This window comes from Microplitis mediator, chromosome 7, assembly GCF_029852145.1.
Source record: "Microplitis mediator isolate UGA2020A chromosome 7, iyMicMedi2.1, whole genome shotgun sequence".
Taxonomy (NCBI): Eukaryota; Metazoa; Arthropoda; class Insecta; order Hymenoptera; family Braconidae; genus Microplitis; species Microplitis mediator.
In genome coordinates this window covers 3,154,668-3,181,179 of record NC_079975.1, presented here as the reverse complement: position 1 = coordinate 3,181,179, position 26,512 = coordinate 3,154,668, and the positions used below count along the sequence as shown (strand labels likewise).

Genomic DNA, 26,512 nt, shown 5'->3' with positions numbered 1-26,512 from the left:
ATAATTTATTTATTAGATAATAATTACGATATAAAATTAAAAAAAAAACGTCTCTAACAATTTGTTGTCCTCTCATCTGGAATAACGACAAAGTAAAAGCTAAATAAAAAATAAAACGTTTGCAAAAAAATTTATATACAATCATTGGCACGTAATTGTGTCGGGAAAGGTGGGGTTGATATATATATATATATATATATATATATATATATACATATATATATTAGATGTTCATGGAGCAAGCGCCGTTGAGTTGATCGCCGTCGTCATCTCGACGCACGATAGAGCCGCGAGGTAAAGGTCCGAGCGTACTCGCGCACGGTCGCGGTCGCTACTCGTGTCCCAGCTAGCATATGAGCAGCTACAACCACCCGAACGTCAACAGTGTACTCGATAAATAATCACTAGTTCTCAAAATAAATAACAAAATCCTAGTGCTCAATAATAAAATATATTTTTTTTGAATCCTATAAAAACTCGCGGGTGTCTGATAAAAACCTTCAGTTACAAGCTCCCAGTTCTCAGTGTTTATCAGTCCCAGAGCTCGGAAGACAAGAGAGAGACCCGACGAGGAAACCCAAGGACACAGTACGTGAAAAGAGAAAGGACTAGACACGCCTGACGATGGATTACGGTGGTGAGGCTGTAAGCTGAGTAAGGAACAAAAAGCTTAGCGAGCTTTTATTTAAATAATTCTGCGGGTGGGATGGAAAAATAAATAGAGTGGGAGGAAAATGAATTGTTGGTGTAATTTATTTTGAAATTTAATTGGGTAAATATTGTAATTAAAAAGTAGTTTGAGTTTAGATGCGGAGAGATACAGGAGAGATTTGCTTATAAAGATGTTTCGAGGTCGCGAGGGTATACTAGGCTACTAGGCAATGGGGTAGTGTAAAGAGAGTGCATTAAAGTGGACGGGTAACGTCACCTTTTACTTCCTCTTCCTCTTCCTCTTCCTCTTCTATTTCTCCTTCTACGTCAACATCTACATCTACGTCTATATCTTAAACTACTCCTCTTACTCTCGCGCTTCCGCGACCTCGGTTCGTGTTTCCTCGTACTCTACTCGTACTACTGACTTACTAAAACTACATACCCACCGTAAGGTAGATCTATATAGTGATAAGTAAACTCTCGTTGGATTTTTTTTGCTCCGTTGATCTGGGGTTGACGTGAGTGACGAAGTGCGTGAGCGGGAGAGACTAAGACTTGACCGAAACCACTAGTACGAGGCGGGGCGTAAATTCGATCGCCCGCTCGGCCTTCTGTCACATTTTATTATTTTTTTTTTTTATTAATCACACTCTCAAAGTCGCGTGTAAAATATTTATTTTTGAGGCCGAGTCGAGGGATGGATTTTTTTTGTTTGAAAGAAAAAATTTACCGCGGGGGAGATATTTATTTTTAGTGTAAATATTGAATTCTGAGGTAAAGTTAATTTTTTTTTTTTTTTTATAAACGGAGATTGCCAACGAGAAAGTGTGAACGGAAGGCGAGAAAGAAACTCTGTTTAAATACCACCCTTAGGGTATAAGGTAACCTAGATATATATAAATGTGTATATTTTTTTTTTTTAGATTAAAATTTCATGCGGTATTTACTTTCTTAAATTTACAATAAATGATTTTTTTTCCCTCGGGATACCTGAAGAAATTATTAAAAAAAAAAGAGATTAATAAATAATTTAAAAAAAAGTTGAGCGAAAAGTTTAATCAGCCAGAGTAGTGATATCGCGGCTCAATGGATTGACGTTATCGAGTTATCTAATCGGCAATAAATTACAACGAAATCCAAATTTTTTTGGTAAAAAAAAATTAATAGACCCGTGACCTAATTAATTTTATTTCCGACCTTTAAAAAGCAAAAGCCTTGATTTTGAACCGGGGGTAAAAAAAGTTAGGACTTTGATAGCAGCCTGATTAATATTCAATCAAATCAGCCGGTTTTTTTTCATCCCGGCCGGCGTTCTGATCGTGTTCACATTAAACCCACGAGACCGGAACTTGCAATTTGCGAGCTCGGATAATCTCTATGGATCGATGCGTTTATCCATATAGAGAAGCATAGGTATAGAACGATGGTGTACGAGGTGATAGAGAGAAATAGATTACGCTGGGACGGGATTGAAGGGAATGGAGATGAGTGCATGATGAAAAAGGGGTGGACATCAGCGAGACGACAGAGACGCATTAAGGGGATGAATGCAACATGAGGCGCTACTCAGTCGAGCGGAAACGATCGTCGCCGGTTATGGGTTTCAAAGTCCTGGCAAGAGACAGGAGACTGATTTTACTCTGCCGGCTAGTTTACCCGTCACCTGCATAAGCCAATAAACGCGATCTTGCCGATTATGCTGGTAAGGGTGCGGGTGTGGGTTTTAAATATGGATGACTGTGCCCATGAGTCACGTGACGTTTTAGTCTCCCGGGTACTTCCCCTTTTTATTTCCTTGGTCTTTGACTTGTTTATGCTACAGCTTTTTTACCCTTCCCCGTATGAAATAACATATATGGTCAAAATATATGATAAATATCAGAAAATATATGTGGCGAATTTAACAAAATTTTCTGATATATTTTTTTTTATATTAAAAAATATAATACTCATCATATACAAGTCCATATATATTTAGCATGTATAAAATATATATGTCAATCATATACAAAAAATATATTTTTATCACATATGAAAATATATATCCTTTTCATACACACCCGTATGAAAATAACATATATGGTCAAAATATATGTAAAAATATATGATAAATATCAGAAAATATATGTGGCGAATTTAACTATATTTTCTGATATATTTTTTTTTATATTAAAAAATATAATACTCATCACATACGAGTCCATATATATTTGGCATGTATAAAATATATATGTCAATCATATACAAAAAATATATTTTTATCACATATGAAAATATATATCCTTTTCATACACACCCGTATGAAAATAACATATATGGTCAAAATATATGTAAAAATATATGATAAATATCAGAAAATATATGTGGCGAATTTAACTATATTTCCTGATATATTTTTTTTTTTATTAAAAAATATAATACTCATCATATACGAGTCCATGTATATTTAGCATGTATAAAATATATATGTCAATCATATACAAAAAATATATTTTTATCACACATGAAAATATATATCCATTTCATACACAAAAACTATATTTTTATCATACATAAAAATATATATTTCTACTATATGAAAAATATATTCCGATCATATATAAAAACATATATTTGCTTTCTTATTCGTATGACCAACTCCAATGAAATTAGATCTAAATTTTAATATACTCTTTAAATTACAGTTAAAATTTTCAAAATTAGTTAATTTGATGCGAATATGCATACCCATATACATATACATACACCGAATAAAATATATGCTTAAATATAACAAAGAAAATATATGGTGCCATATATAATATAAATTATATGCTACCATATATTTCATTTCATATAAAAATTTTATATTTTTTAAATATAAAAGGAAATATATCAATACAATATATTATAAGGTAAATGTATATATAGCTTAATATAAAAAACATATAAGTTACATATATGGAATACATATATTTACTACTGTATATAATTTTATATTAAATCGGCGAAAATCTCTATATGATTTTTTATAATATACAATATAATATATCATATATTGTTTTGTTGCAAACATATATGATTTTATATATTTTAACCATATATTGTTTTTTCATACGGGATCACTTTGATCAATAAAAAGTTTTTTTCAATTTTCGTGTAAAATAATTAATTTATCCTCGAGTTTAAAAGTTGCGCTAAAATTTTAGAGTTTTTGTGGAGTGAGGGCTAGTGAAGTTTGGAAGGCTGTAACTCGGGTGTAAATTGTCGTGTAGAAAAAAAAATTTTTTAATCTGGAGTCTACTTCGGGATGCTCGTAGTGATTTATATGATTGAAATTTACGTAAAGTTTTAGTTTAGATTGCAAGAGAATTTTTTTTTTCTTGTTATGGGCAATAACTTGAGTAAGGAAAATTGCTGACGAAATTAATTGGAGGCATTTGAAAGCCCGAGCTTAAGCTGCAGAACGAGTGGCCCAATGTACGATTCCCGGTGAGTTATAGTCATTTTTACCGGAGTCGTCCTTTTTGCTTTATCACTCCATTAAACGAACAAATTGACGCAGATAAATTTTTTAAAATAAATCGATAATATATATAAGCTTTTGGGTAAATGCATTGAAATAGAGATGGAAAATTTTTTTTAATGTTTATTAGAAATTGAATTTGTTTTGCTGCTTTAACTTTTGCGCAGATATTTTTTTTTTTATTAAAATTATTGTATATTTTTAAAGGTTTTGAATTTATATTTTATTTTTATCTGTTTTATTTTTCGCGGAGATATCGGGATTCAATTTTATATGAATTATATTTGCGATATTTTCAATTCGCCTCGAGGTTTATAACCAGGGCAATTTTTTTTTTATTCAAATTTAAAAATAAAATTTGAGATTAGAATCAGAAAAAATTTTTTATACTCAAATTAATTAAATTTATTTAATGAAAACTGAAATAACAAAATAATTTTGAATTTTTTTTATAAAAATTGGGATTCCTGAGTTACAAAAATTTTTATTTTCTCTATCAGTCAAAAAAAATTAAAGCCCGACTCAGTCATTATACAAGCGTTCAATTGGACATCAAGAAAAATATTAAATTTTTTTAAACAATTTACGATTCCAAAAAAAAAAATGGCCTATTTTTTTTCTAAATAAAATTTATAAAACAATAGTCAATTTAAAATCGAACAAGTCAAGACCCGGATTACTACAAAAACAACTGGCGACTTGCCACTAAATTTTTTAAAAATTCATTGCCAGGTTTCTGGCGGTCGTTTAATAAATGGCCAGGTGTTATTTAAAACATATAAATATCTATTTAAATTCACAATTTAGGGCAAGTTAACAGCCCAGTCCATTCGTGTCCCGCTAAAGCATTTAAAAAATTTCAAATTAAAGACCACTCCAAATACCAGGAGTTTAAAAAAATCATAATTAATTAAATAAATCCCATTAGTGCCCGAAAAAAGTGACGGATAAAGGTCATGTTTATCCGAAAAATATATGGAGAAAAAGTCTGAGTTAGCAAACAAGATCTGGCAAACAAACGCGGGGATATTTAAAAATTTATTACCCTAGTACTCATCGAACCAAACACGGGTCTTATTTTATTTCCATGTCTCCTCCAACATGAACTCTAAACTTTGTAATAAAATTAAACTTTGACATTAAATAAATTTTTATAAACGGGCATTTGAATTCTACAAGCGCAATTACACATTTTATTAAAAAATCTAAACCTAATAAATTTAAATATTAAATCCTAAATTAACTGAGATGACACCAACGCACTGACATTAATCGTAGATAAAGCCGATGAGTTAATTGGGTCGGGTTGCCGACAAGCAAACATTTATGACTTGAAAACCAGTACCAGCATCAGCTCTATCTCTAGCTCCAGGTCTATCTCTATCTCCAGTGGGAAGCTTTAAATATTCGTCGTACAAGAGGGACGTGACCTTTTAACTTAAAAAATCCGTCTCTTCTCTCTTTTTACTACAAAGTTCAGCCTCTACCTTTCCAGGCAACACTTCCCTCTTTACTCTACTGTATATACACTAGGGTGAGCCAAAAAAACCAACCTATCGAATTTACGTCTTAAAAAGGACCTATATATCGAGAAAAAAATTCTCTATTTGGGCAAAATTTTTAGTTCAATTTTAAAAGGTGTCGGTAGCCATTTCAAATTTCCCATTTAAATAACATGCAAAAAAATTTTTTTTTATTAAAAATATTATAACTTTTGAACCATGTGAGACGAAAATTCGGCTCTAGAATATTCTTGTAGGGCATTAAATTTCTTAAAAGAAAGTCCTGGGAGTCGATTTTGTAAACTTGATATTTCGTATACTAACAGGCCACCAAAGTCTACACTGTAAAAAATCAGCGGAGTAAGTCCAAGCGGTGTAGGTGTTAAAATTGGCGGTGTTAAATTTCAACACCGAAAGCGGTGTGAAAATAACGCCGCCGCCGGTGTAACTATTCTGTACCGGTGTTAAAATAACACCGCTGCCGGTGTAAATATTCTAGACCGGTGTTAAAATATGTAACTTTGTGAATATTTTTAGTTACTCGATCACTGTACTTGTTAATAAATAATATTCTTTATTAATTTTCATAAAGAACTGATATTTTTTGTGCTTTATAATCTTTAAAGTTGATACTCCAAGCGGACACAGTTTACCCAACTTTTACACTAGTAACCCCGCTTTTACACCGATATTACTCCGTTTTTACACCGGTTACCCCGCTTTTACACCGATTTTACTCCGCTTTTACACCGGTTACCCCAATTTAACTCCGATATTTTCAACACCGGTGAATTACTCCTCCTACACCGGAGTAATTTTATTTTAACACCGGGCGGAGTTAAAATGAGTCCATTTTTAACACCGCTCTTTTTACAGTGTAGAGTAAACAGATCATACAAATTTAAAGCTTTATTATTAAAAATATCAATACTACGAGAAAATTTGTTCTACATGTAGTGCAATAAAATCACCAACAATATCCACGTTGTAACAAATAATATTTTGTTATCGATCCCAATAAAAGAAAAGTACTTGGAAAATCCAATTAAAGCCTTAAATTTGTATGATTCTGTTTACTCTAGACTTTGACAGCCTGTTAGTATACGAAATATTAAGTTTACAAATTCGACTCCCAGGACTTTTTTAAAAAAAATTTAATGTCATACAAGAATATTCTAGAGCCGAATTTTCGTCTCACATGGTTCAAAAGTTATAATATTTTTAATCAAACAAAATTTTTTTGCATGTTATTTATATGGGAAATTTGAAATGGCTACCGACACCTTTTAAAATTGAGCTAAAAATTTTGCCCAAATGGAGAATTTTTTTCTCGATATATAGGTCCTTTTTAAAACATAAATTCGATAGGTTGGTTTTTTTGGCTCACGCTAATATACACTCTTCTGTACTAAACGTTTTATGTAAACAGATTATATTAGTACGGGCAAGTGACGTAAAATCAAATTCAAGTTTTAATATTTTTATAAAAGGTCATCGCGCTTTTTCAAGTTTTATATATATATTTATAGTTGTATACACCCACACTCACCCTACCAACGTCACATAAATTTTCTACATATATATAAAGATACAAAGAGCCGGCCTTTAAATGCCGCGATGCACTAGAACAATTGTCATTATTTAAAAAAAAAAAAAACTATAAAATATTTTTAAATATTAAGAAAAAAAACTTGAGTTCTTTTTTTTTTCTTTATTGAAATAAAAATATTTAAATAAATACTTTTAACTAATGGAAGGCATTAATGTAAAATAAGGTGACCGACTTTTTTTTTTTAAGTAAAAAGCTCATTGAAATTTTTCAAAAGCTCGTATATATTTATATATAAATATAAATATATATACTTATGAATATAAATATTGAAATGATAGAGACAAGGATGAAATACTTTAGTGAAACCGGAAGATAAAAATGTAAAAATATGTATATATATATAAGGTTGTATTGAATGTCCCTTTTCCTTTTTACTTGAGTTCTACTATAAGTATTGCAGAAATAAGCATTGGAATTTACAGTATGGTTTAGACTGTGACCAGAGTAGAGTCTAGACACTAGAATAGAAGAGAGAACATCAGGCCTGAGTATCGATTCCTCGGCACAGTTGCCGAGTTGTCGATATTGATCGATACCGGGTGCTTGAGAATCTGAGAGGCTTCGTCCTAAAGAGCTTCGTGTCTCTTTTTATTTCCTTTCTCTTTCGTGCAGGTATCGAATATCGAATATCTACCACACTGATGGACGTAATATAGTAATAGAACGTGTAATGTACTGGTTTATCACTTGGATGTGATAGATATAGTGTTTGTATGAATAGAACAAGTTGAAACGGTTTCATGACCTGTTCGATGAGGGTCCTGGCAACCGCGACCTCCCGGTCTCAACTCAATCTTAAACTCATTAATGATGCAGTCTTGGAAATTGTCCTTTGCTATTTAAACAAAATAATTATTTGTTTTGTAATTTGTTAATTACTGCGACTTTTAAATTTTAATTATACGTCGGTAACATTTTAATTAATTGGAAAAATTGAAATCTTTGTTTTTAATAAAAATTACTGGTAAACTACTGCGTTTACGAAGAATGTCATTAGGAAAGTTTTTGTAGAGAATTTAATTTCCTACAAAATTTATCGTATACATTTTTTTCGTATCTGTGATAATTTGACCAGAATTTTAATTTTAAGATGGGGAAATTTTTATTACAAATTTTTAAATTCCAACACTTGATTCTTTGAATTTAAATTTCGGGCAAACTATCAGAGATATGAAAAAAATATAAGAAACCAATTTTATAGGAAATTAAATTTCCTATAAAATTGATCTTGTGCATTTTGATCCTAACTGCGATAGTTTAGCGGTAATTTAAATTTGAACAAAAAAAAATTATTATGATAAAATTTTTCCCCTATTTGAATACTGATTAATTATATAAAAATTACGGACAAATTATCAGAGATACAATAAAAATGTATATGAACAAATTTGTAGAGAATTAAATTTTCTATAAAAAAGTTCTCATTGATATTTCTCATAAATACAGTATTTTAAAAACAATTTAAATTTAAACTCTGAAACTGAGTTTTAATTTAAATAAAAGCAAAAACGATAATAATGAAGTATAAATTATAAAATTTTTTATCTCGCGTATTTGATAAAAAGACAAAAAATAATTGAATAAAATATCAAACATCAACACACGAAGAGTTCATTCAACAATGACAGTTTTTCTTTTTTTTTATCAGTGACAAAAAAACATAAATGAATAGAAACTCCTACACACTTTTATTCTTATCATTGATGTGGCGTTTCACAATCAGCAGCATCCTATCTATATATACATATATAAAGTGTATATATTTCGGTGACGACGACACAAAGGCGAAAAAAAATTACTGTTTGTTTTATAAATCATAATATTCAAAATATGAAATACGGACGAAAGTATAATAAAATATTTGTATAGCTGGTATACGGTGATTTATTATTGCAATATACCCATATATATATACATATATATCTTAAAGTTAAACTTACAACCCGTATTATAAAGTTTATGAGAAAAAATAAATCGCGGATTTATATCGTCGAGATTGAAGGGTGAAAAGCTGTCAAAATTTTCTATTCACGTTAATCTCGATCGCCCTCTTCCCTTGTCTTGAAACTCCATAACCGAGTGTACGCATTTCCGATCGGATATTAATGTCTAGACGTCTGACCAAACATCAACTATCGCTACTTTTACACTTTAAAATTATAAAAACTTTACACATTACGTATCTCTATCCAATCGTACGAACTATCGATTTTAAAACTCCACGAAGTCATTCACACATTGCAAATAATTTTGTTTTTTATCTCGATATAACTTCCTAAACTTTTGTATTATCTTTAAAAAGTAGTTCTGCATTTTAAAACTGTAATAAATCTTTAAAAACATGAATTTATTCTTACATTTAAAAATCATTTTTTCCAAGGAGCTGATACCCAACAGTAAAAAATTGGGGGTAAATTCGAGTAATTGTGGATTTTATTTAAATCAGAATTCACTCGGAGTTCCGGAGTTTAAAAAAAAATCACTGAGTATACGGAGTAAATAAGGAGTTTTTTTTAGCGAAGTGATCTAGATTTTATTTAAATCCACATTTACTCCGATTCAGAGTTTTAAAAAATTTTTAGTGAATGAAACTGTGCCTCCATCAATTTTTAAATTTCTTCTTTTTTTGATATTTATAAATTAACTTTGTCTGACCTTTCGTCACTTGATCTAGTTTAAATTTTAATGTTTTTTCCAATACCAAAATTCTGTAATTAGATGACACATTTATCATTTTTTTGAATAAAAAATTAATTCCTACCCTAGATTAAAGGAGAGATAAATCAAATAATTTTAATTTTAGAAAAAAAAAAATTCTACAAAAATTACAATTTCACAGGATTCAAAAAAAAAAATTAAAAATGGTAAAAGACGGACACTGGAGCTTTCCTGTTCCATTACGGACACGCAATATAAATTTTCTCTCAAAAAAAAAAAAAAGAAAAATAATAAATTTCTTTTTTAAATAAAAAATCCTAAGTATTAAAAATGACTTTTATAATCTTACTAATAATACAAAATCTTAAAATAAATAATAGCAAATCTAAGAATAAATTAACTTGAGGGCAGTAACTCGAGAGTATTTAAGTGCACTCAAGTCCACTACATCGTCTTATTATACACTTTACTCGCAAGAGAATGAAATAAACTCTTCCTCAAACGTCATCTATTTCTGTAGAAAACCTCTATACACACAACCCTCTTCCCTCCCTTTAAACTCTTCCTCTCTTCTCATCTCTTTACTTCCCTCTACTCCTATTCTGACTTTGCGCTTCTCGTCACTTTTATTCTACCCAACTATCCGTTTATTCTTTCATCCGTAATATCATGTACACACGGTCTGTAGCCTCACAGCATAAAAACACCGTCTGCACGTGTATTGAATAAGGGAATAAAATAATAAAAAACCCATGGACCAGCAACACTAAAAAATATTATAAAAAATAAAGATAAAAAGCGCCGAGACAAACGAGAGCAAAACGCATTGGGGAGTCTCGGAGGTGCTCAAGTGTCACGTAAATATATACATATATATATATATATATATATATAAATGTCGGTTAACATGCAGAAATGCATTTAGTAGAATACACAGCGAATATTTTATTTTCTATCTCATCTCAAAGATCTTTATGTGCAACATTCTTAAGTCCTTATCCCAGACAACTTAAAGCATCTTAGTCGAGGTAACATGGGAGACTATTACTGTGTTACCGGTGCTACGGTTGCTATCTAGTGTAGAGCTGGTCTTTATAAAATATAACAGTTTGCTGCAGAGTACAAGAAAAGGAATAGAATGGAATATAAGAGTTGAGGGCGAGCATGAGCTTTAGGCTCCTTGAGCACTAGACGCTTTTGTAAACTCCGAGACTTGTTTTGTCATTAGCGTCGGCGAGGTAATACGTCTTCTCACTCACGTTTGTAGCCTACTTATTATTTTTGTATTTCTATTTTATTCTTATTCTTACTCTTACTCTGTATCACGCGGGCTTCTTCTCGAGCTGTACTTGTGACGGTGTTTCTGTTTCTTTTAAATTTTTTACCCCTTGCCACTACTCGCATTCCTCTCCCTGTTTGCAACTCGTGTTTCATTTCTGGGCTTTTTGGGTCGACGATTAGTAGAGACTCTCGAAAAATTTTGAGTGTCGCTTCACAGCTTTTTAAGGTCTCGAGAATTATACTAGAGCACACTTAAGAGTTTTAGCTGAAAATTTATTTCATTTGTTTAATTACTAGTTTTTTTTTGGTTAAATTAATCAGATTTTTGGGGATTAAATTTTCTTTAAAGTGTCAATTTATACTCGAAATCAGGGTCTATAGTGAGGAATTTTTTATTTTTAATTTTAAAAAACAAAGACTGAGAAACGGTTGACTCTGAGGGCCAACCCCAAAACTTTCCGCTGTTTTCAAAATCAACGAGTGTTTGAAAAAAATTAAAAAATCTAGAGACATGTCTAAACTACATCTATAAAAAATCACGACGTCACCTTTCCAAAAAGTCTGTAGAAAAACTATAGAAAATCAGGATGTCAACTTCCAAGAAAATTTACAGAAAATCGCGTCTTATCACTTTCCAGGGAAATTTATAGAAAATCAGCACTGTCTGAAAATTCCCTTGAAAAAAAGCCAAAGCATTAATTAAAGAAATGGACGTGGTCGCAATTTTGCTGAGGTATAGATTTAAAAAAAAATTACTTACAGGTCATCAATTAGGAGTAAAACGAAATTTGTTAAATAAATTTAAGCCTAAAAAATTTGAAATTTCAAATTATAAAATTGACACGAAGATTCTCCTGAAATTTATTTACCAAATTTCGTTTTACTCCTAATTGATGTCAACTGTAAGTAATTTTTTAAAAATCTATACCTCGGCGACAATTGCAACTGTCTCTTTTTCCATTAACGCCTCAATTTTTTAAAATAAACTAATAAAATTTTAATTCCATGACAGTCGAAAGTCAAGAATATTTAAAAAAAGTGGAGGGGACTTAGGCTCTGGAATACCCAACATTGTTTACTAAAATGCCAGGTTAATTATTTAACTTTGACGATTACTTTGTTGGCAGGTTAATTAAAGTCTAATGAAAGTAGACAAGCGTCACACACGATGATAAAATGGATGAAGATGACGTCGAGAGAGGTATTAGATATTCCAAGACGGAAGTGCCAAGCTGTTGGAGTAATAGCGGTGGAGGTTTTAGTCGTCGGGTTAGCGAAATAAGTAACGATGTAGACTCTGGCGCCTTGGCGATCACCGTAGTCTCCTGTCAGTGATATTGCCGGTGGGTTGTGAGCCGAGTAGTCAACTCAAGGGTAACCGGAGAAAGGATAAGAGGATAAGAGGAGGACGAGAAAGTAAATAGCCGAGGGGACCTGGAGAAAAAGACGTGCCACAGAGCCGAAGACTACGACGGTCGAGACTACTGGGGATAAGACGGCAGAGGGTGAAGGCTCACGCAGAAAATCGCCGAGAGATGAGCGATTTACAGGCCACCCTCGAGTTCTCCCTCGAGCTTTGCAAATTCTACAATGTTGATCTCTTTCAACGCGGGTAAATCTCTTGTTTTCTTTTGTTTTGTAATATAAATAGCATCGTTTTTACTTTTCGATAACGTGTTTTCGATACTGCTTTCAATAAACTTTTAATTAATATTTTTTTTGTCTTCATTAAAATTTATTTCAATCGAGTTTCGGAGTTCGGATCAAGATATTGTGTAAACTATTGAGTTTACGTAAAAACTCATGAGGACCTTTTTTGTAGGAAATTTTATTCTCTATAAATTTATTCATGTGCATTTTTATCGTATCTTTGATACTTTGGCCGGAATATTGATTCAAACAACTCGGTATATAAAATCTAAAAAATTTCCCATAGAATTTTTTTATGTACAAATCAAAATTGTGGCGAAACTATTGAAGATAAGGGAAAAGTACATGAATGAAATTTTGTAGGAAATTAAATTTTCTAGAAAATTTATTTAGAGAGTTTTTACGTAAACACAATAGTTTACATGAAATTTGAATTGAAAGTGAAGCCTTATGAATAAAATTGTTGTTTATTTATAGGTACTATCAAATACGAACAGCCCTCAGGGTATCACCTAAACTGCCAATTAAAGTGGAAGTCGATCAACTTCGTAATCGTGAGTGTTCCATAATTCATCACATAGAATTTTAAATAGTAATCCTATTGCCAATAATCGATTTTACAATCGCTTTACTATCGAGGCTAAACAAGCCTATTTATTTTTGCTCATTATTAAACACCTTGTAAATTATCACTAAATTAAATAACACTAATTTTATTATTTTATTTTGCATTTAAAATATTATTATTTTATTGTAAAAAATATAAAGTAAATTCGGAGTGAATATGAATTTTATTCCAATCAAAATTCATTCCGTTACTCAAAGTTCCGGTTTAAAAAAAATTCCGCGTACGGAGTAAACAGGAAATTTTTTTTTAGCGGAATAATTTCAGATGTGAATTTTTAATATGAAAAATGAACTTCCGTTTAAAGTAAATTTCACCCCTCGGGAATGAAATAAATAAAAATCATTCGCTCAAAATTTACTCCGCATTTACTCCGAAAATTTTTTACAAAATTTTCAAAAAAAAAAAAAGAATTTCTCGACGCAAAAAATATTTTTCATTACGAATTGAAAAAAAAAATTTTCTTAGGACTAAAAAAAAAATTTGGCCCAAGAAATTTTTTCTCTTCCCAAAAATTTTTGTCTTCAATTCATAATGAAAAAAGAAATTTTTTTTTTTCTGTGCATTATTACAAGTGTTTGGATTATGAATATTATATTTGCCTCGAACTGTTTGCCGACTAGATAAACGTACGTTAGACAACATGGAACCGCCGGGAACGAGCAAACGTTTCCAGATACTTTACAGAAACGAGGAGGTAACCCTGGGAACTTCGGTCCTCTTTCGTGCTCACGTGCTCGTGCACAGTCACAAAATCGAAGAGGTTCTTTCCCGGACTCACTTCAATCTCGGCGTCGAGCTCTGGTTCAGCGAGCCCACCCAGCCCGGAAATATGGCATGTGTGTCATCAAGGTGATTTTTTTCTCTTTTCCTTTATAAAAAATAATAATAATAATTTAAACCTCCTTCCGAGCGTGAGCGAACCTCTCTCAAGATAAAAGTACTCTCATATTATCGCCCAGTATCCACTGAATTCCATATTAAAAGTACATCAATACTTATATCGCATAAAAAACATATATATATTTATTTCCAATCTGAAATAAAACAAAAGCTAAAAATAAAAAATACCTACTCGAATTTTTTTAAGCCTCGATTGATTGCTCCATTTCTTTGTTCCGAAAAAAAAAATCCACCACGTGCACGTCCACGGAAATTCATAAAACAGAAAGAGCTTAAAAGTTTGTTCTTGATGGGAATCGTGTCGTCTAATTCTTCGAGTGTAAATCAACATTTTTACATTTTTTTACAACACAATACTGACATCTTGAGCGCTAAAATTCCAAGAGCTTTTAATTGGACCAGTTTTACCTCTTTTTTTTTCTATTCCAACTTTACTTAGTTTTTTTTAAATTTATCCATCAATGATTTTTACTCCTAGAAAAACTCTCGGGTGAGAGCAAACAGAAATAGAAACAGTAAAAAAAATCTAGAGTATAAAACTACCTCTCGTTCTCGGGACTTGCCGGTATCTCAGTGCAATTAACGAGGTAACTAATGAGAATAATTATTTGTAGAGCATTGCAGTTAAATTTTGTACCAACAAAGGGGCTTCACTATCATTTACCGGTGCTCTTTGACTACTTTCATCTGGCCGCGGTCTCCATTGAAATCCACGCCTGTCTTGTAGCACTTCATCAGCCGTTCGTTAAGTCAGTATCGTCTCTCCCTTCAATAACTTACTATTTTATATAAATATAAATAATTAATTATGCAACAATATTCTTCTTACGCTACCCCGACGCAGAAAGAGTATACTTCACTATGTACAAAGCTGGTGAGTTTAATTATTCACTTGTTAGAGAACAAGTTTATCAAAAAATATTTGAAAAAAAAAAAAAAAATATTACAGCGCACCGAGGAGTGGGAAACCCTGGTTACAATTCAAACAGCCGACGGCTAATGGCGCAGACAGTACTGCGTTCTTGAACATTGTAATTAATTAACTTGAAATTAATTATTTAAGGAAATTTCTTTACCTTGCATGCTTTTAGTCGTTAATATTTTATTTTGGAGTTTACGTTACGATAACTCGTAAAGTAACGAGTTTACGTAAAATTTCAAAGAGATCTTTCTTGTAGGAAATTTTATCCTCTATAAGTTTGTTCATGTACATTTTTATTGTATCTTTGATAGTTTGGCTGGAATTTTGATTTAAGCAGAATAAAATTCCGAAAAATTTAATCAAAAGTTTTTAAACTTTTAAATCAAAATTACGCCGAAACTATTGAAGATACGAAGAAAATATATCAGTAAAATTTTGTAGGAAATTAAATTTTCTACAAAAAGTATTTGATTACTTTTTTGTATAAACGCAGTAGTTTAAAAGTTATTTGAATTATGAGTAAATTTTATAATTTACAAATATTTGAATGTTTTTGATTTAAATAAATATTTTTTTTAATGATAATAAAAGTTGTAGACTAAGTAAAAAATTTTTAAATAAAAAAAAAAGGAAACAACGACGAGATGTGTAGGATCAACAGCGCGAACACAACACGCGCGAGCGACGCAGCGCGAAGTGACGCGAATATTATTAACAGCTCGTGAAAATTTGCTGAATGACATCGCAGACTTGGCAAGACTTTTACCATCCAGAGAGCAGCGAGATCTGGAAATCGCTGAGCGCAAGCACAAAGAGGCATCAAAAATAATTGACAGCGACGACATTGATATCGCACAACTTTGCGCCCAGAATATCGTGCTCTGGAACATTTTTCTAGATGCGTTTACACGTCAGGAGGCCGTTCACCAGCATCTTGCCCGAATCCACCATCAGCTACGCGTTAGTTCTCTCTAATATTTATAATTAATTTGAATTTCACAAAAAATCTATAATCTATTGGCACTTATTTTAATTGCCTGTTACTTTAATTCTCACACTGTAAAAAATTTGCGGAGTGAATGCGGATTAAATCCGGAGCAAATGACTGCGTATTTATTTAATCCCGGAGTAAAATTCACTCCGAAGGAAAATTTATTTTAATATTGAAACATCGAACCGGAGTGAATGCGGATTTAAAAAAAAATCTAGTTGACTCCAAAGTTACTCCGCTGGAAAAACAAACTCCGTATTCGGAGTGAATTTTTCTGAAGCTCCAGAACTCCGAATGACGGAGGGAATCCGGAATTTTCTCCCGATTTTTTACAGTGTAATAATAATCATAAAATAAATCTAAAACTTTGAAATTTAAACTTTGAAACACGAGCTGGATATTTTGTTGATACAAATGGCGTTTAAATTGACAGGTTAAACGTTTCTCCGAAGGGTTCTTTGTCCTCGAGAACCCAAGAACATCAGCAGCAGGTTGCTACGACGCAAATTATCAATCTTATCAAGCGGTGAGCGAGGCAGCAAGAAGATCACGTTACTTGGCGGCTCTGCCACCTCTACCAGTTCATTGTCCTGAATTGGACGGCGACCTTAACTCATTGCCGTTAATATTCGAAGACAATTATGCCGACATGCAACAGAGACACCGCAATAGCGGTAAAAAATTAATAACTACCAATAAATATCAAATTAAGTTCATCAATAAATAAATAAAATAATCGTTTATTTACTTAAAAGTGCCCAGTATAGAAGACTGCAGCTGTGGGATATCAGCGATTCTGGAATCTCGAGGCTCGAGCGTATGGTCACCCCGCAGTGAGGGGGCAGCCCAAGACATAGCGTCGATCCAAGCCCGGCTGTCACTCGCCCCAGCGTCGCTTCCAGCTCGACACAGCAAATCCCTGGATCAACTGGGACCAGAAATACCGACCCAGCAGCCACGGACGTCCCCTAAGACACTTCCGAGGTCTGCGTCAACACAATTATTCCCCCGGCAGCGGTCAGCAGCCCGTAATCAGACGCCACCGACCTCGGTGCCATCAAAAGGCCGGTCACGCTCCCAGGCGCCGCTCCACACAACCCGCAGCACAACGCTCTTTCCTCCTTCGGGTCAGCAGCAGGCTTTCTCCGCGCCGAACCCATCTCTAGGTTTATTAATTTGCTGCTTCCTTGAGTTTATCATGCTTCGCTGCTGTTATTTTCTTTAATTACTCCCATTTATTACTCGTAATCTAGATCGTGTGGTTGGTATATTTATTTAAATATTTATTTTCATTCAGGTTCGACACCAGTGATGCCACTGCCAAGAGCTAAATCGACCCAAATGCTGGTGGCTAATTCATGTAATGAGTACATGCAGCCGTCAACATCAATAACGTCACTGCTAGCAGCAATGTTTCCAGAACTTCCACCAAATGGGCACTTTCCAGGCTATCGACCGTCTTCTAATAAAACCTGTGAGTTTCCTATTCCCTCGTGCAACTTTGACTTTAATAATCAATTGGCCTCGTTCGATAATAATAATAAAGATACCACCGGCACCAACTCAAATTCAAACGCTAACCAACACGCGGACTCGAGACGAATACGACTGGAACCTCGGAGCCACAGACTATTTCCACTAGACAAGTCTGTAAATATTCCCAACGGTGATCCAATCAATGCTTCTGCAAACAACATGCGATCTGCGACCCTGGATCGCGTGACTTACCGCGGCAACCATCGGAAACAGCCCGAAAAGGCAGCCACCGCGGACAATAGGAGGTATCACACTCTAGGCAAGACTGCGGGGCATCCGGAGAGGGTCAAATCCCAGGATTTTCTTAACACTTTAAATGGGGACGCGCAGAGTCACTCGCTTCTGGTGGATCCCCTCAACAAGAGATTCAGTGGAGTCTACGGTGGAGTGACGGTCGACACTTTTTTCTACAGGACCAATGGAACCACTAATAGCAAAGTTTCCGAGAGACCTAGAAGGCCCAAAAGTACCGAAAGGCTGTTTGATGTCGGTCGTGTGGACTGTTGCCAAGACAAGGATATTTATGAGCGAGACCGCTGGAGAACGGACGCAGATAAATCTAATAAGAGAATGGAGAAGAATATTAAAGTGGAGAAGGAACCAGTTTATGAAGTTATTGCTTTGATGATCGACACAAAGCCCGCGGAGGACCGAAGAAGAGGCCGCAGGCCACACTCGGCACCGGCTATCGACGGTGAAGTTAAAGAAGAAGGATCTTCTAGCTCTAATAGTAATAACAAGAGGTGCCAACATCGTGCCCGAAAGCCTCCACCCCCTCCGCCGCCTTCAGTACCGCCGCCTTATGACGAAAAAGATTCTTTACCGTTGCCTCTGCCCAAGTATCGCGGGGCTCAAGCGATGACGAGCGTGTTGGAGGTGGAGAACAACAACAAGATTATTCTGAAAATCGACGGGGTCGATACCAACGGCCTGGTCTCTTCGACGTCCGACGAGTCTCCGTCACCGGGGGTGCCGGAGCCAAATGCCAAAAGACTGAGATGTGCTAGTGTTCCAGTGGCGCAAAACAAAATGGTTGTGCCCAGGAGCGCGGTTTCGTTGCCTTGTATGCCTATTAGAGATAGCAAAGAGACTCTGGGCGTTGATTTAGTCGCAGTTGGACCTCCTAGTCCGCCTTCTTCGAGGCCCAGCAGTCCTGCAAGCAGTACAGACTCTAATAATCTTACTTCTGAGTGCTCTGGGTGGGTCAGTAGCGGCGATACCTCGAGTTCTGAACAAAAACGCAAAGGTATTTTAATATTTTTTTTAATTATTACAATTAACCCTTCGTTCGTCCCATCGCGGGGTTCCGCCACCATGGTTTGAATATCGCGGTGTTGCCAAGTATCATAATTATGATTTTTAAAAATTCACATCACACAAATTTATACGACTAGACAATTGTAATTTTTTTTACTAAAATAAAAATTTTGCATTAAATAAAAATATTAAGGAAAGAGATGAAATGAGCTGGAAATGATCGAGAGTCGCTGGCGGTAACTGGCAACACTGCGCAGAAAATCTGAACAAATTCAACTTCCGTTTACGCGCGTCAGCAGCAAATCGCCGGGTTTCTCAGGTTTTCCAACAAAAAAAATTTTTTTTTAATATTTAAAATATGGGAAAATTAATTGTCATCCATTCCTTCGATACTAAAAGTATAGTAGAAAAATTTGTAAAATTTCAAAAGAAATTTATTTTTATGAGCTGCGCTCATAGCGCGATGGACGATGGGTTAATGGTAACTTTTTTTTTTTTACATAAAATATAAAGTAAACGATATTGAACATTTAAAACCCCTATTACTTTAATGCATGACTTACCATTTTATTTTATAAATAGAAACAGTAAATCAATAACTTAATCACGCAATTTAATTTCATAAAATTATGCAACATTAAAATTATAAATTTAATTAAGATTATTATTAATTATAGTAAATAATAATTTACACGTTATTCCATCGGTAGTAATTGACGCATAATTAGTTGGAATTACGTTGCTTGTCTATCAGCGGAACCGAAAATTTATACTGACTTCCTGTAATTAGTTTGCTCCTTTAATGAGATTCCTCCTCTGTTAATTTTTGTTAGTCCTATTATTAGAATATTTAAATTACTCCTTATTTAAATTTTACGGAACGGAAATTTATTATTATAATGACCTACGTAAGTTTGATTATTTAATTGATCGGATGAATGGAAAGAAAATCTGGAATAAAAAATTTTATTGCGTCCGGCGTTGGGCTTTGCGGTAAATTCAATCGAATACATTTTTTTTTATCACGAATGATTTTTTTTTTATCACAAAAAAAATTATAAGCCGACCCTACTTTAGAATAAATTTTTTTTTTTGATCCTTGAATATTTTTGAGTGAAAACTTTTTTATTTCCACTGAGTTATTCATGGGCTGGAGCAGCATCAGTTTATTTATTTTTATTTTTTTTAGTGATACAAAATATTTTCGGTCGGATTTTTTCAGCAGAATTTGATTTTTTTATTGCAATTTAAAAAAAATATTTTTTTCAAAATTTCAAACGAGAAATTTTTCATGAGTTTTTTTATTTCTCCATTAATTTAAATTTTGAAAAATATGGAAGTGAGTAATAAATGAAAAATTTTTTTTTGTTAAATAGAAGAAAAAAAAATAAATTTGAATAAAATCCCAGTGAAGAAGGAGAAGAAAAGTAATAAAACAAAGGGCCGTGAAAAAACAACAGAACATTCTTATGAAGAAGTAAGACTGCCACCACCAAAGATGTTTCAAGACGAACCTCCGCCTCCGGAGGCTTTCAGAGACCCGGCTCCAGTTCCAATGGTTGATAATCCGCTTTATCACGTCTACGAGACTGTCAAGCGAGCCAGGAGTCCGAAGCAAAACAAAACCGCGCCGTGCAGTCCCCAGAGAAGCCGCGACAGAATAGAAAGGGAGCGCGAAAACAGCGTGTATTCCTCAAGAGACTTTTGTCTTGACTGCTACCAAGAAGGCAAAGAGCTTCTCCAGTCGACTCAGGACGACGCGATTAATTTCAAAAAGTGCAAAGAAGAATTCAAGAGGCAGATGAGCTTTTCCGGAAAAATGTACAGGTGTGTTGTTTTTATATTTATATATTTGCTTTATTCTGGTTGAGGTTCATTGGACTGGATTTAAGGTGATGTTAAGATTTTTCCAATCAAATTGCAGCGACTACACTGGGGTGGCGAGCAGTCTTCCGTATTTCAACATCAGCGATGAGTACAGAATATTTTCACCAGAAGGTCCCCATCTTATTATTTGCGTTCATGGCTTGGAAGGCAACGCCGCTGATTTGAGACTCGTTAAAACTTACCTCGAGCTCGGGTTACCTGGTGCTCATTTAGATTTCCTTATGTCTGAACGGAATCAGGTAAATATAATTATTTTTTTAATTGGATACTAAAACTTCATTCATTTTTTCCTCATCTAAAATTTTTATTTTAAAGAAATTCTATCTGAGGATTGAGTAAAAATTTCAGTTTCAGTTTCTGTAAAAAGTTTTTTTTTTTTTATGGATAAATATTTTTTGCCCAGCCTTCAATTAGTTCTAAAAATACGGAGATGTAATTTTAACTTTTCTTAACTGATTTAAAATTCAAACTTCAATTTGATACTCAACGTGTAATTTTGAAAAAAAAAATTTTTATAATCTAAAATAAATTAGGAAAAAATTTACCCTAAAATTTGCAACCCTCTGAGGCTTCTCATTAAACATTCATTGAAAAAAACTAAACCCCCTAATGAGCTAATTAAAGAAAACAAAATTTAATCAAAAGGGTGATACATTTTCGGATTTCGATACAATGACTGATCGACTTGTCGAGGAGATCCTCCACCACATAGACACGTCAGGACTAAACCCCACGAAAGTAAGTTTCATCGGGCACTCACTGGGGACCATAATAATTCGGAGCGCATTAACGAGACCGCAGCTGAGGCCACTGCTGCCAAGACTCCACACATTTCTCAGTTTGAGCGGACCACATCTAGGGACACTCTACAACACAAGTGGACTCGTCAATGCCGGTTCGTCAGCTCTAATTACTCAATTAACCAATTCACTATATCCTCAAGTCTCGTTACTCATTACCTGTAATTTACCCCCAAACTAACAAACAAATTATTCATTACCAGGCATGTGGTTCATGCAGAAATGGAAAAAATCCGGCTCCCTGCTGCAGCTCGCGATGAAGGATTCATCAGATGTCAGAAGATCTTTCATGTTCCGTCTGAGTCAAAAGAGCAACTTGCAAAGATTCAAACACGTGTTACTCTGCGGCAGCGCTCAAGACAGATACGTTCCGCTTCATTCAGCGCGAATCGAGTTATGCAAAGCCGCCGTACGTGACCCAACTGACCAAGGTCGGTATTTTTTTTTTTTTTAATAATTTCCCAGATGAAAAAAAAATTTATAAAAAAAAATAAATGTTAAAATATAAATATGCATAAAAAATATATTTTTAATATATCGTAGAATATATGAAAATATTAAAAAAATATATTAAATATATACTTTTATTATATTTTTTTTATATCTTCATACATGTATTTTTTATATATATTTTATAAATTTTTTTCCTGGGGTTAATTACTCAAGTCCATTTATTTAAATATTTTTATTTCCGCAATTAAAAAAATATTTTAAACTGACAGGTACCGCGTACAGAGAAATGGTCCACAATATTCTTTATCCAATAATGTCAGCTTCAGGTGTCAGTCTTGTACGTTACGATGTCCATCATGCATTACCACCAACGGCAAACGCATTGATTGGACGCGCTGCTCATATCGCCGTCCTTGACTCTGAATTATTTATTGAAAAGTTCCTTCTTGTTGCGGGACTCAAGTACTTCAGATAAGCCATCATTTAATAATTAATAACTATTACAATAATTATAATAATAATAACATCACAATGACCATTTAAAAAAATTTTTAAAATATTAATAATGTCGTTTTTTACTCATTTATTAATAATAATAATAATATTAATAATAATAATAATTTATCCTTTTTATTTATTCTTAACTAGGTCTCTTGAGGGTAATGATAATGATAATGATAATTGTAATTGTTCTCATCGAAACTTAAGTATCGAATTTAATGGATATGTAGAATTTTACGAATAAAATCTCAATCTCTCGATCTAAATTAATATCATTAATTATTTAAAATTTATTAACGCCGTTTATGGCCTAATAAAAAAAAAAGTAAATTGAGTACTTTAAAGTTAAATATCAATTTAAATAATTATCATGATCATTAATAATTAAAACGACTGAGTCATTGAATAAAAAAAAAAGTATAAGTTTTGATCCTTTGCGATTGCTGGTATATAAAATTTAATACCAGAGTTTAAAGTTTTATTAGTAGGCAATAAATTAAGGCGAATTTTAAATATATATATTACGCCGTAATGTAATTAGGAAAGTCACGAAACGTATGTCAATTTAATTCCTCAGATAAAAAAAGTGTACATGAGTGTAAATGGTGTTTGAGAGTAAGAAATTTGAAAAAAAAAATTAAAATTATAAAATAGTAAAATTCGTTCCAGATTTAACGATGAGTCCCTCCAAATAGATTTCAATTGCTCAGAACATTATAGTTCTAGTATAGCGTGTATGTCTAAAATAGTATCTTATACATCTTGTGAAATCGGTTTTATACTCTAGTGTTGCCAACACACCAGAGTATAATACAGTCTAATCTCATTAACTCGGAAATTCTGACTTATCGAATGCCCCTCCTCCTTTAAAGAGTAAACTGCACGCATGCGCTCTTATATCATATGAATTAGTAGCTCATAGCGAGGATCAAGATTAAAGAGAAGTTCCGAATTAATGGAACTCGACTGTACAATCAAATTCCATTAAGTCGGACAGTTAATTAACTATAGTTAGCTAGCTAGTTAGCTAGTTAGTTAATTAACTATAGATAGCTATCTATGGAGGAGAGAAATTTTTTTGAATTTTTGAGTTAACGGATGCCCCTTCTCCTTTAAAAATGTAAACTACAGCGCATGCGCTTTATACCACAAGAATGATGCATATACAAATATACACTAAAAATGTATAGCATTGGGAGGCAGCATAGTTTGTAGTGGGGGTAAAGATGGAGGGGAAGTTCTGAGTTAATGGAATTCGACTGTACGTCACTAGATGTATACAATAATTTATGTAATTAATGCACGAAAAAAATGCCATTAGATGTCTAAAGTCGGCGTCATGCATCGGAGTTATAAAAATAATTTACTGTATTATTGTTAAAAAATATTTATACTTTATGGAATTGGATAATTTGTTTAATACTATTTTTGGTGTTATATCATATTAGTTAATAGAGATATGTAAGGTTAGGAAAATTCGCTGACGTCCCTGGTGGAAATTTTTCGGACTTTTCTCTAAAAAATTCAGTTTAAAAGACTTTTTCGGAGTTTTTCAGACAAAAGTCCGAAAAATTTCCACCAGGGGTTGCATTGATCTGCACACGCGTGTCCTGATTAAATAAATGCGCATGTGCACTAGAGATTTTGGTGTCATGTTAATAAGGCAGCTAAATTGAAAGTGACGTCACAAAAGAGGTTACAGATTCATTATTGGCTTGGACTATTGAGTAGGGATATACTCCGCCCATTTATCTAAAAAGTAGTGATTTAATATATATTACATCACAGCTCTGACCAATCAGAAGATGAGACTAACTTTAGTCACTTAACGGCGTATTTTTGGGGCATAAGTTGCATAAAATAAATTATTGAAATGGTCTAATGTGGATCGGCGGTTAAATGTAATGACGTTGATCCGAATTGAGTCACTCGACTACACGACTGTCGTCGATAAATTATAATTATTTATAAATTATTAAATACGATGAGACTTTGAATTATATTTAAAATTATTACGCGACACTGAGTGTCAAATATTAATTTAATTAATTATTTACTATTAATTGTATTGTATTTAATTATTATTATTATTATTGTTATTATTAAGTATATTTAAAATAATAAATCACGGAAATAAGACTTAGAGATTCAATTTAAGACGATTGTATATCTTATATATATATATAATATATATTTAACAATCGAAATCTTTTCTTATCGTCCTATCGTTTGCTCAAATATCTTATGAGAAGTACGAACAAGTCTATTAAAGATTTTTTAAAATTAAATTTCATTGATCATAATTTATCATCGAACTTATTCACGAATTAAACTTTTTAATACTCGTCTTTACAATTTAAAAAAAAAAACTAAAATAAAATAATGAGAATAAATAAAGAGTAATCAAGTGAACGGGGACTTTCGATCAGGAACGATAGATGTATAAATAAAATATATATTTAAATTAATGTGCGATTGTAAAACTAGTAAATGGATTTAAAATGTAATTTAGCCGGGCGCTGAAAAAAATCAACACCAAATTATATTATTATTATTATATATAAATTAATAAAATAAATTTAAATTTATGGGAATGAGAAAGGATTATATATATAAATATATATGATTATTGGTTATAAATATATTATAAATAATTATTGTCGTGTATATGTATATATGTATAAACTAAAAATTGTCGAGTATAAATATACATATACATATATAAAGAAATAAATGTGAGATAGCTGACAAAAATATATAATTATTATTACTAATAAATTTATTGTTTTTATTTAAAACCCAAATTGTATCAAAAGTGACGTAAGACGGTTCAAAAAATTTTTTTACTCATGAAAATTTTACCGGTAGCTTTGAAAAAAATTTTGATATTGACCCCGCGGATGTAAAATTTCCTGCTGAGATGCTGCAACTTTTGCAGGCTGGGCAAAAATTTTTTTTAACAACGAATTTAATTTATTTTACTTGTAATCATTTTCGCGGGTTTTTTAAAATTCATTTGAAGTCAATTGATTAGCAAAAAAAAAAATTTTTTTTATATTGACCCCTCATATGCCCAATTTCCTATTGTAAGATACGACCGAATCTTTTATAAAAAATTTCAAAATGGAATAAAATTTCAATTTTACTTGAACTGGAAGATTTATAAAAAAATTTTGTATTTTATTTTTAAAAACAAAAATTTAAAATTGAAGAAGTTATTTATAAATAAATTAAATTAAGCAGCCGATCTCTCCCTTCCCTTGGCAATCGATTTGAGTGTTGAGTGAAAAATAATGTATCTCACCCCCTGAAAAAAATTACCCAAAATAACGTAAAAACATAGGGGGAGTTTTAAATGGTTCGTTTACACAATTTGTCAAATTTATTGCCGGCTAAACTAAGCGTTAACCAGAGACCATATGTCTCATTAAATAATTTTATCTTCAGTCCCTAGATGCCTATCAGTCGCGACAGTAAACAATAAACATCATCAATCCCATTTAAAAATGTAACGAAAGTTTACGTTCAAATTTTATAAGGACCCGCACATATAATACGGAAGTGAGGAAATAAGGAAATAGTGTCTAGTAAATTCTCAAGAGAATCTCTCAGATACTCATAATATAATAGTCGAGGACAAGAGATCGTGTCAGCTTCCTGTTTCACTATTACTATTCTATATATTATAGTAGTCCAGTGACGCGCAGATGCGTTTGCCGCGCACGTGCTCCAGTGACATCTCCCCTGCCCTCCCACTTACTCCTCAGGATAAATC

The 26,512-nt window shown here is 32.7% G+C and overlaps 1 protein-coding gene across 6 annotated transcripts; it reads left to right on the top strand.

The window, feature by feature from the left end:
- Positions 1-283: 283 nt before the first annotated feature.
- On the top strand, positions 284-25,503 carry LOC130671310 (protein FAM135A). 6 transcript variants are annotated; one of them, XM_057475122.1, is made up of 17 exons: positions 286-654; positions 12,340-12,824; positions 13,340-13,416; positions 14,111-14,339; positions 15,005-15,139; positions 15,235-15,264; positions 15,340-15,421; positions 15,943-16,272; positions 16,737-16,977; positions 17,059-17,469; positions 17,601-17,777; positions 17,850-19,085; positions 20,473-20,923; positions 21,000-21,222; positions 21,629-21,878; positions 21,987-22,214; positions 22,506-25,503. In XM_057475122.1, exons 2-17 carry the CDS (start codon positions 12,748-12,750, stop codon positions 22,709-22,711), a joined length of 4,383 nt encoding a protein of 1,460 aa, XP_057331105.1. In that variant the 5' UTR covers positions 286-654; positions 12,340-12,747; the 3' UTR covers positions 22,712-25,503. The 6 variants fall into 6 exon arrangements, with proteins under 6 accessions (XP_057331102.1, XP_057331100.1, XP_057331104.1 ...); XM_057475119.1 differs by having other exon boundaries at positions 284-654; positions 17,601-19,085; positions 21,021-21,222; XM_057475117.1 differs by having other exon boundaries at positions 285-637; positions 17,601-19,085.
- Positions 25,504-26,512: the final 1,009 nt, after the last annotated feature.

Excerpts from the sequence above, each read along its gene's own strand:
- LOC130671310 (XM_057475117.1), top strand. The coding sequence starts at position 12,748 with ATGAGCGATTTACAGGCCACCCTCGAGTTCTCCCTCGAGCTTTGCAAA. Across the intron at positions 12,825-13,339 it reads GTTGATCTCTTTCAACGCGG|GTACTATCAAATACGAACAG; the intron begins GTAAATCTCTTG and ends GTTTATTTATAG. Across the intron at positions 21,223-21,628 it reads TTATGTCTGAACGGAATCAG|GGTGATACATTTTCGGATTT; the intron begins GTAAATATAATT and ends TTTAATCAAAAG.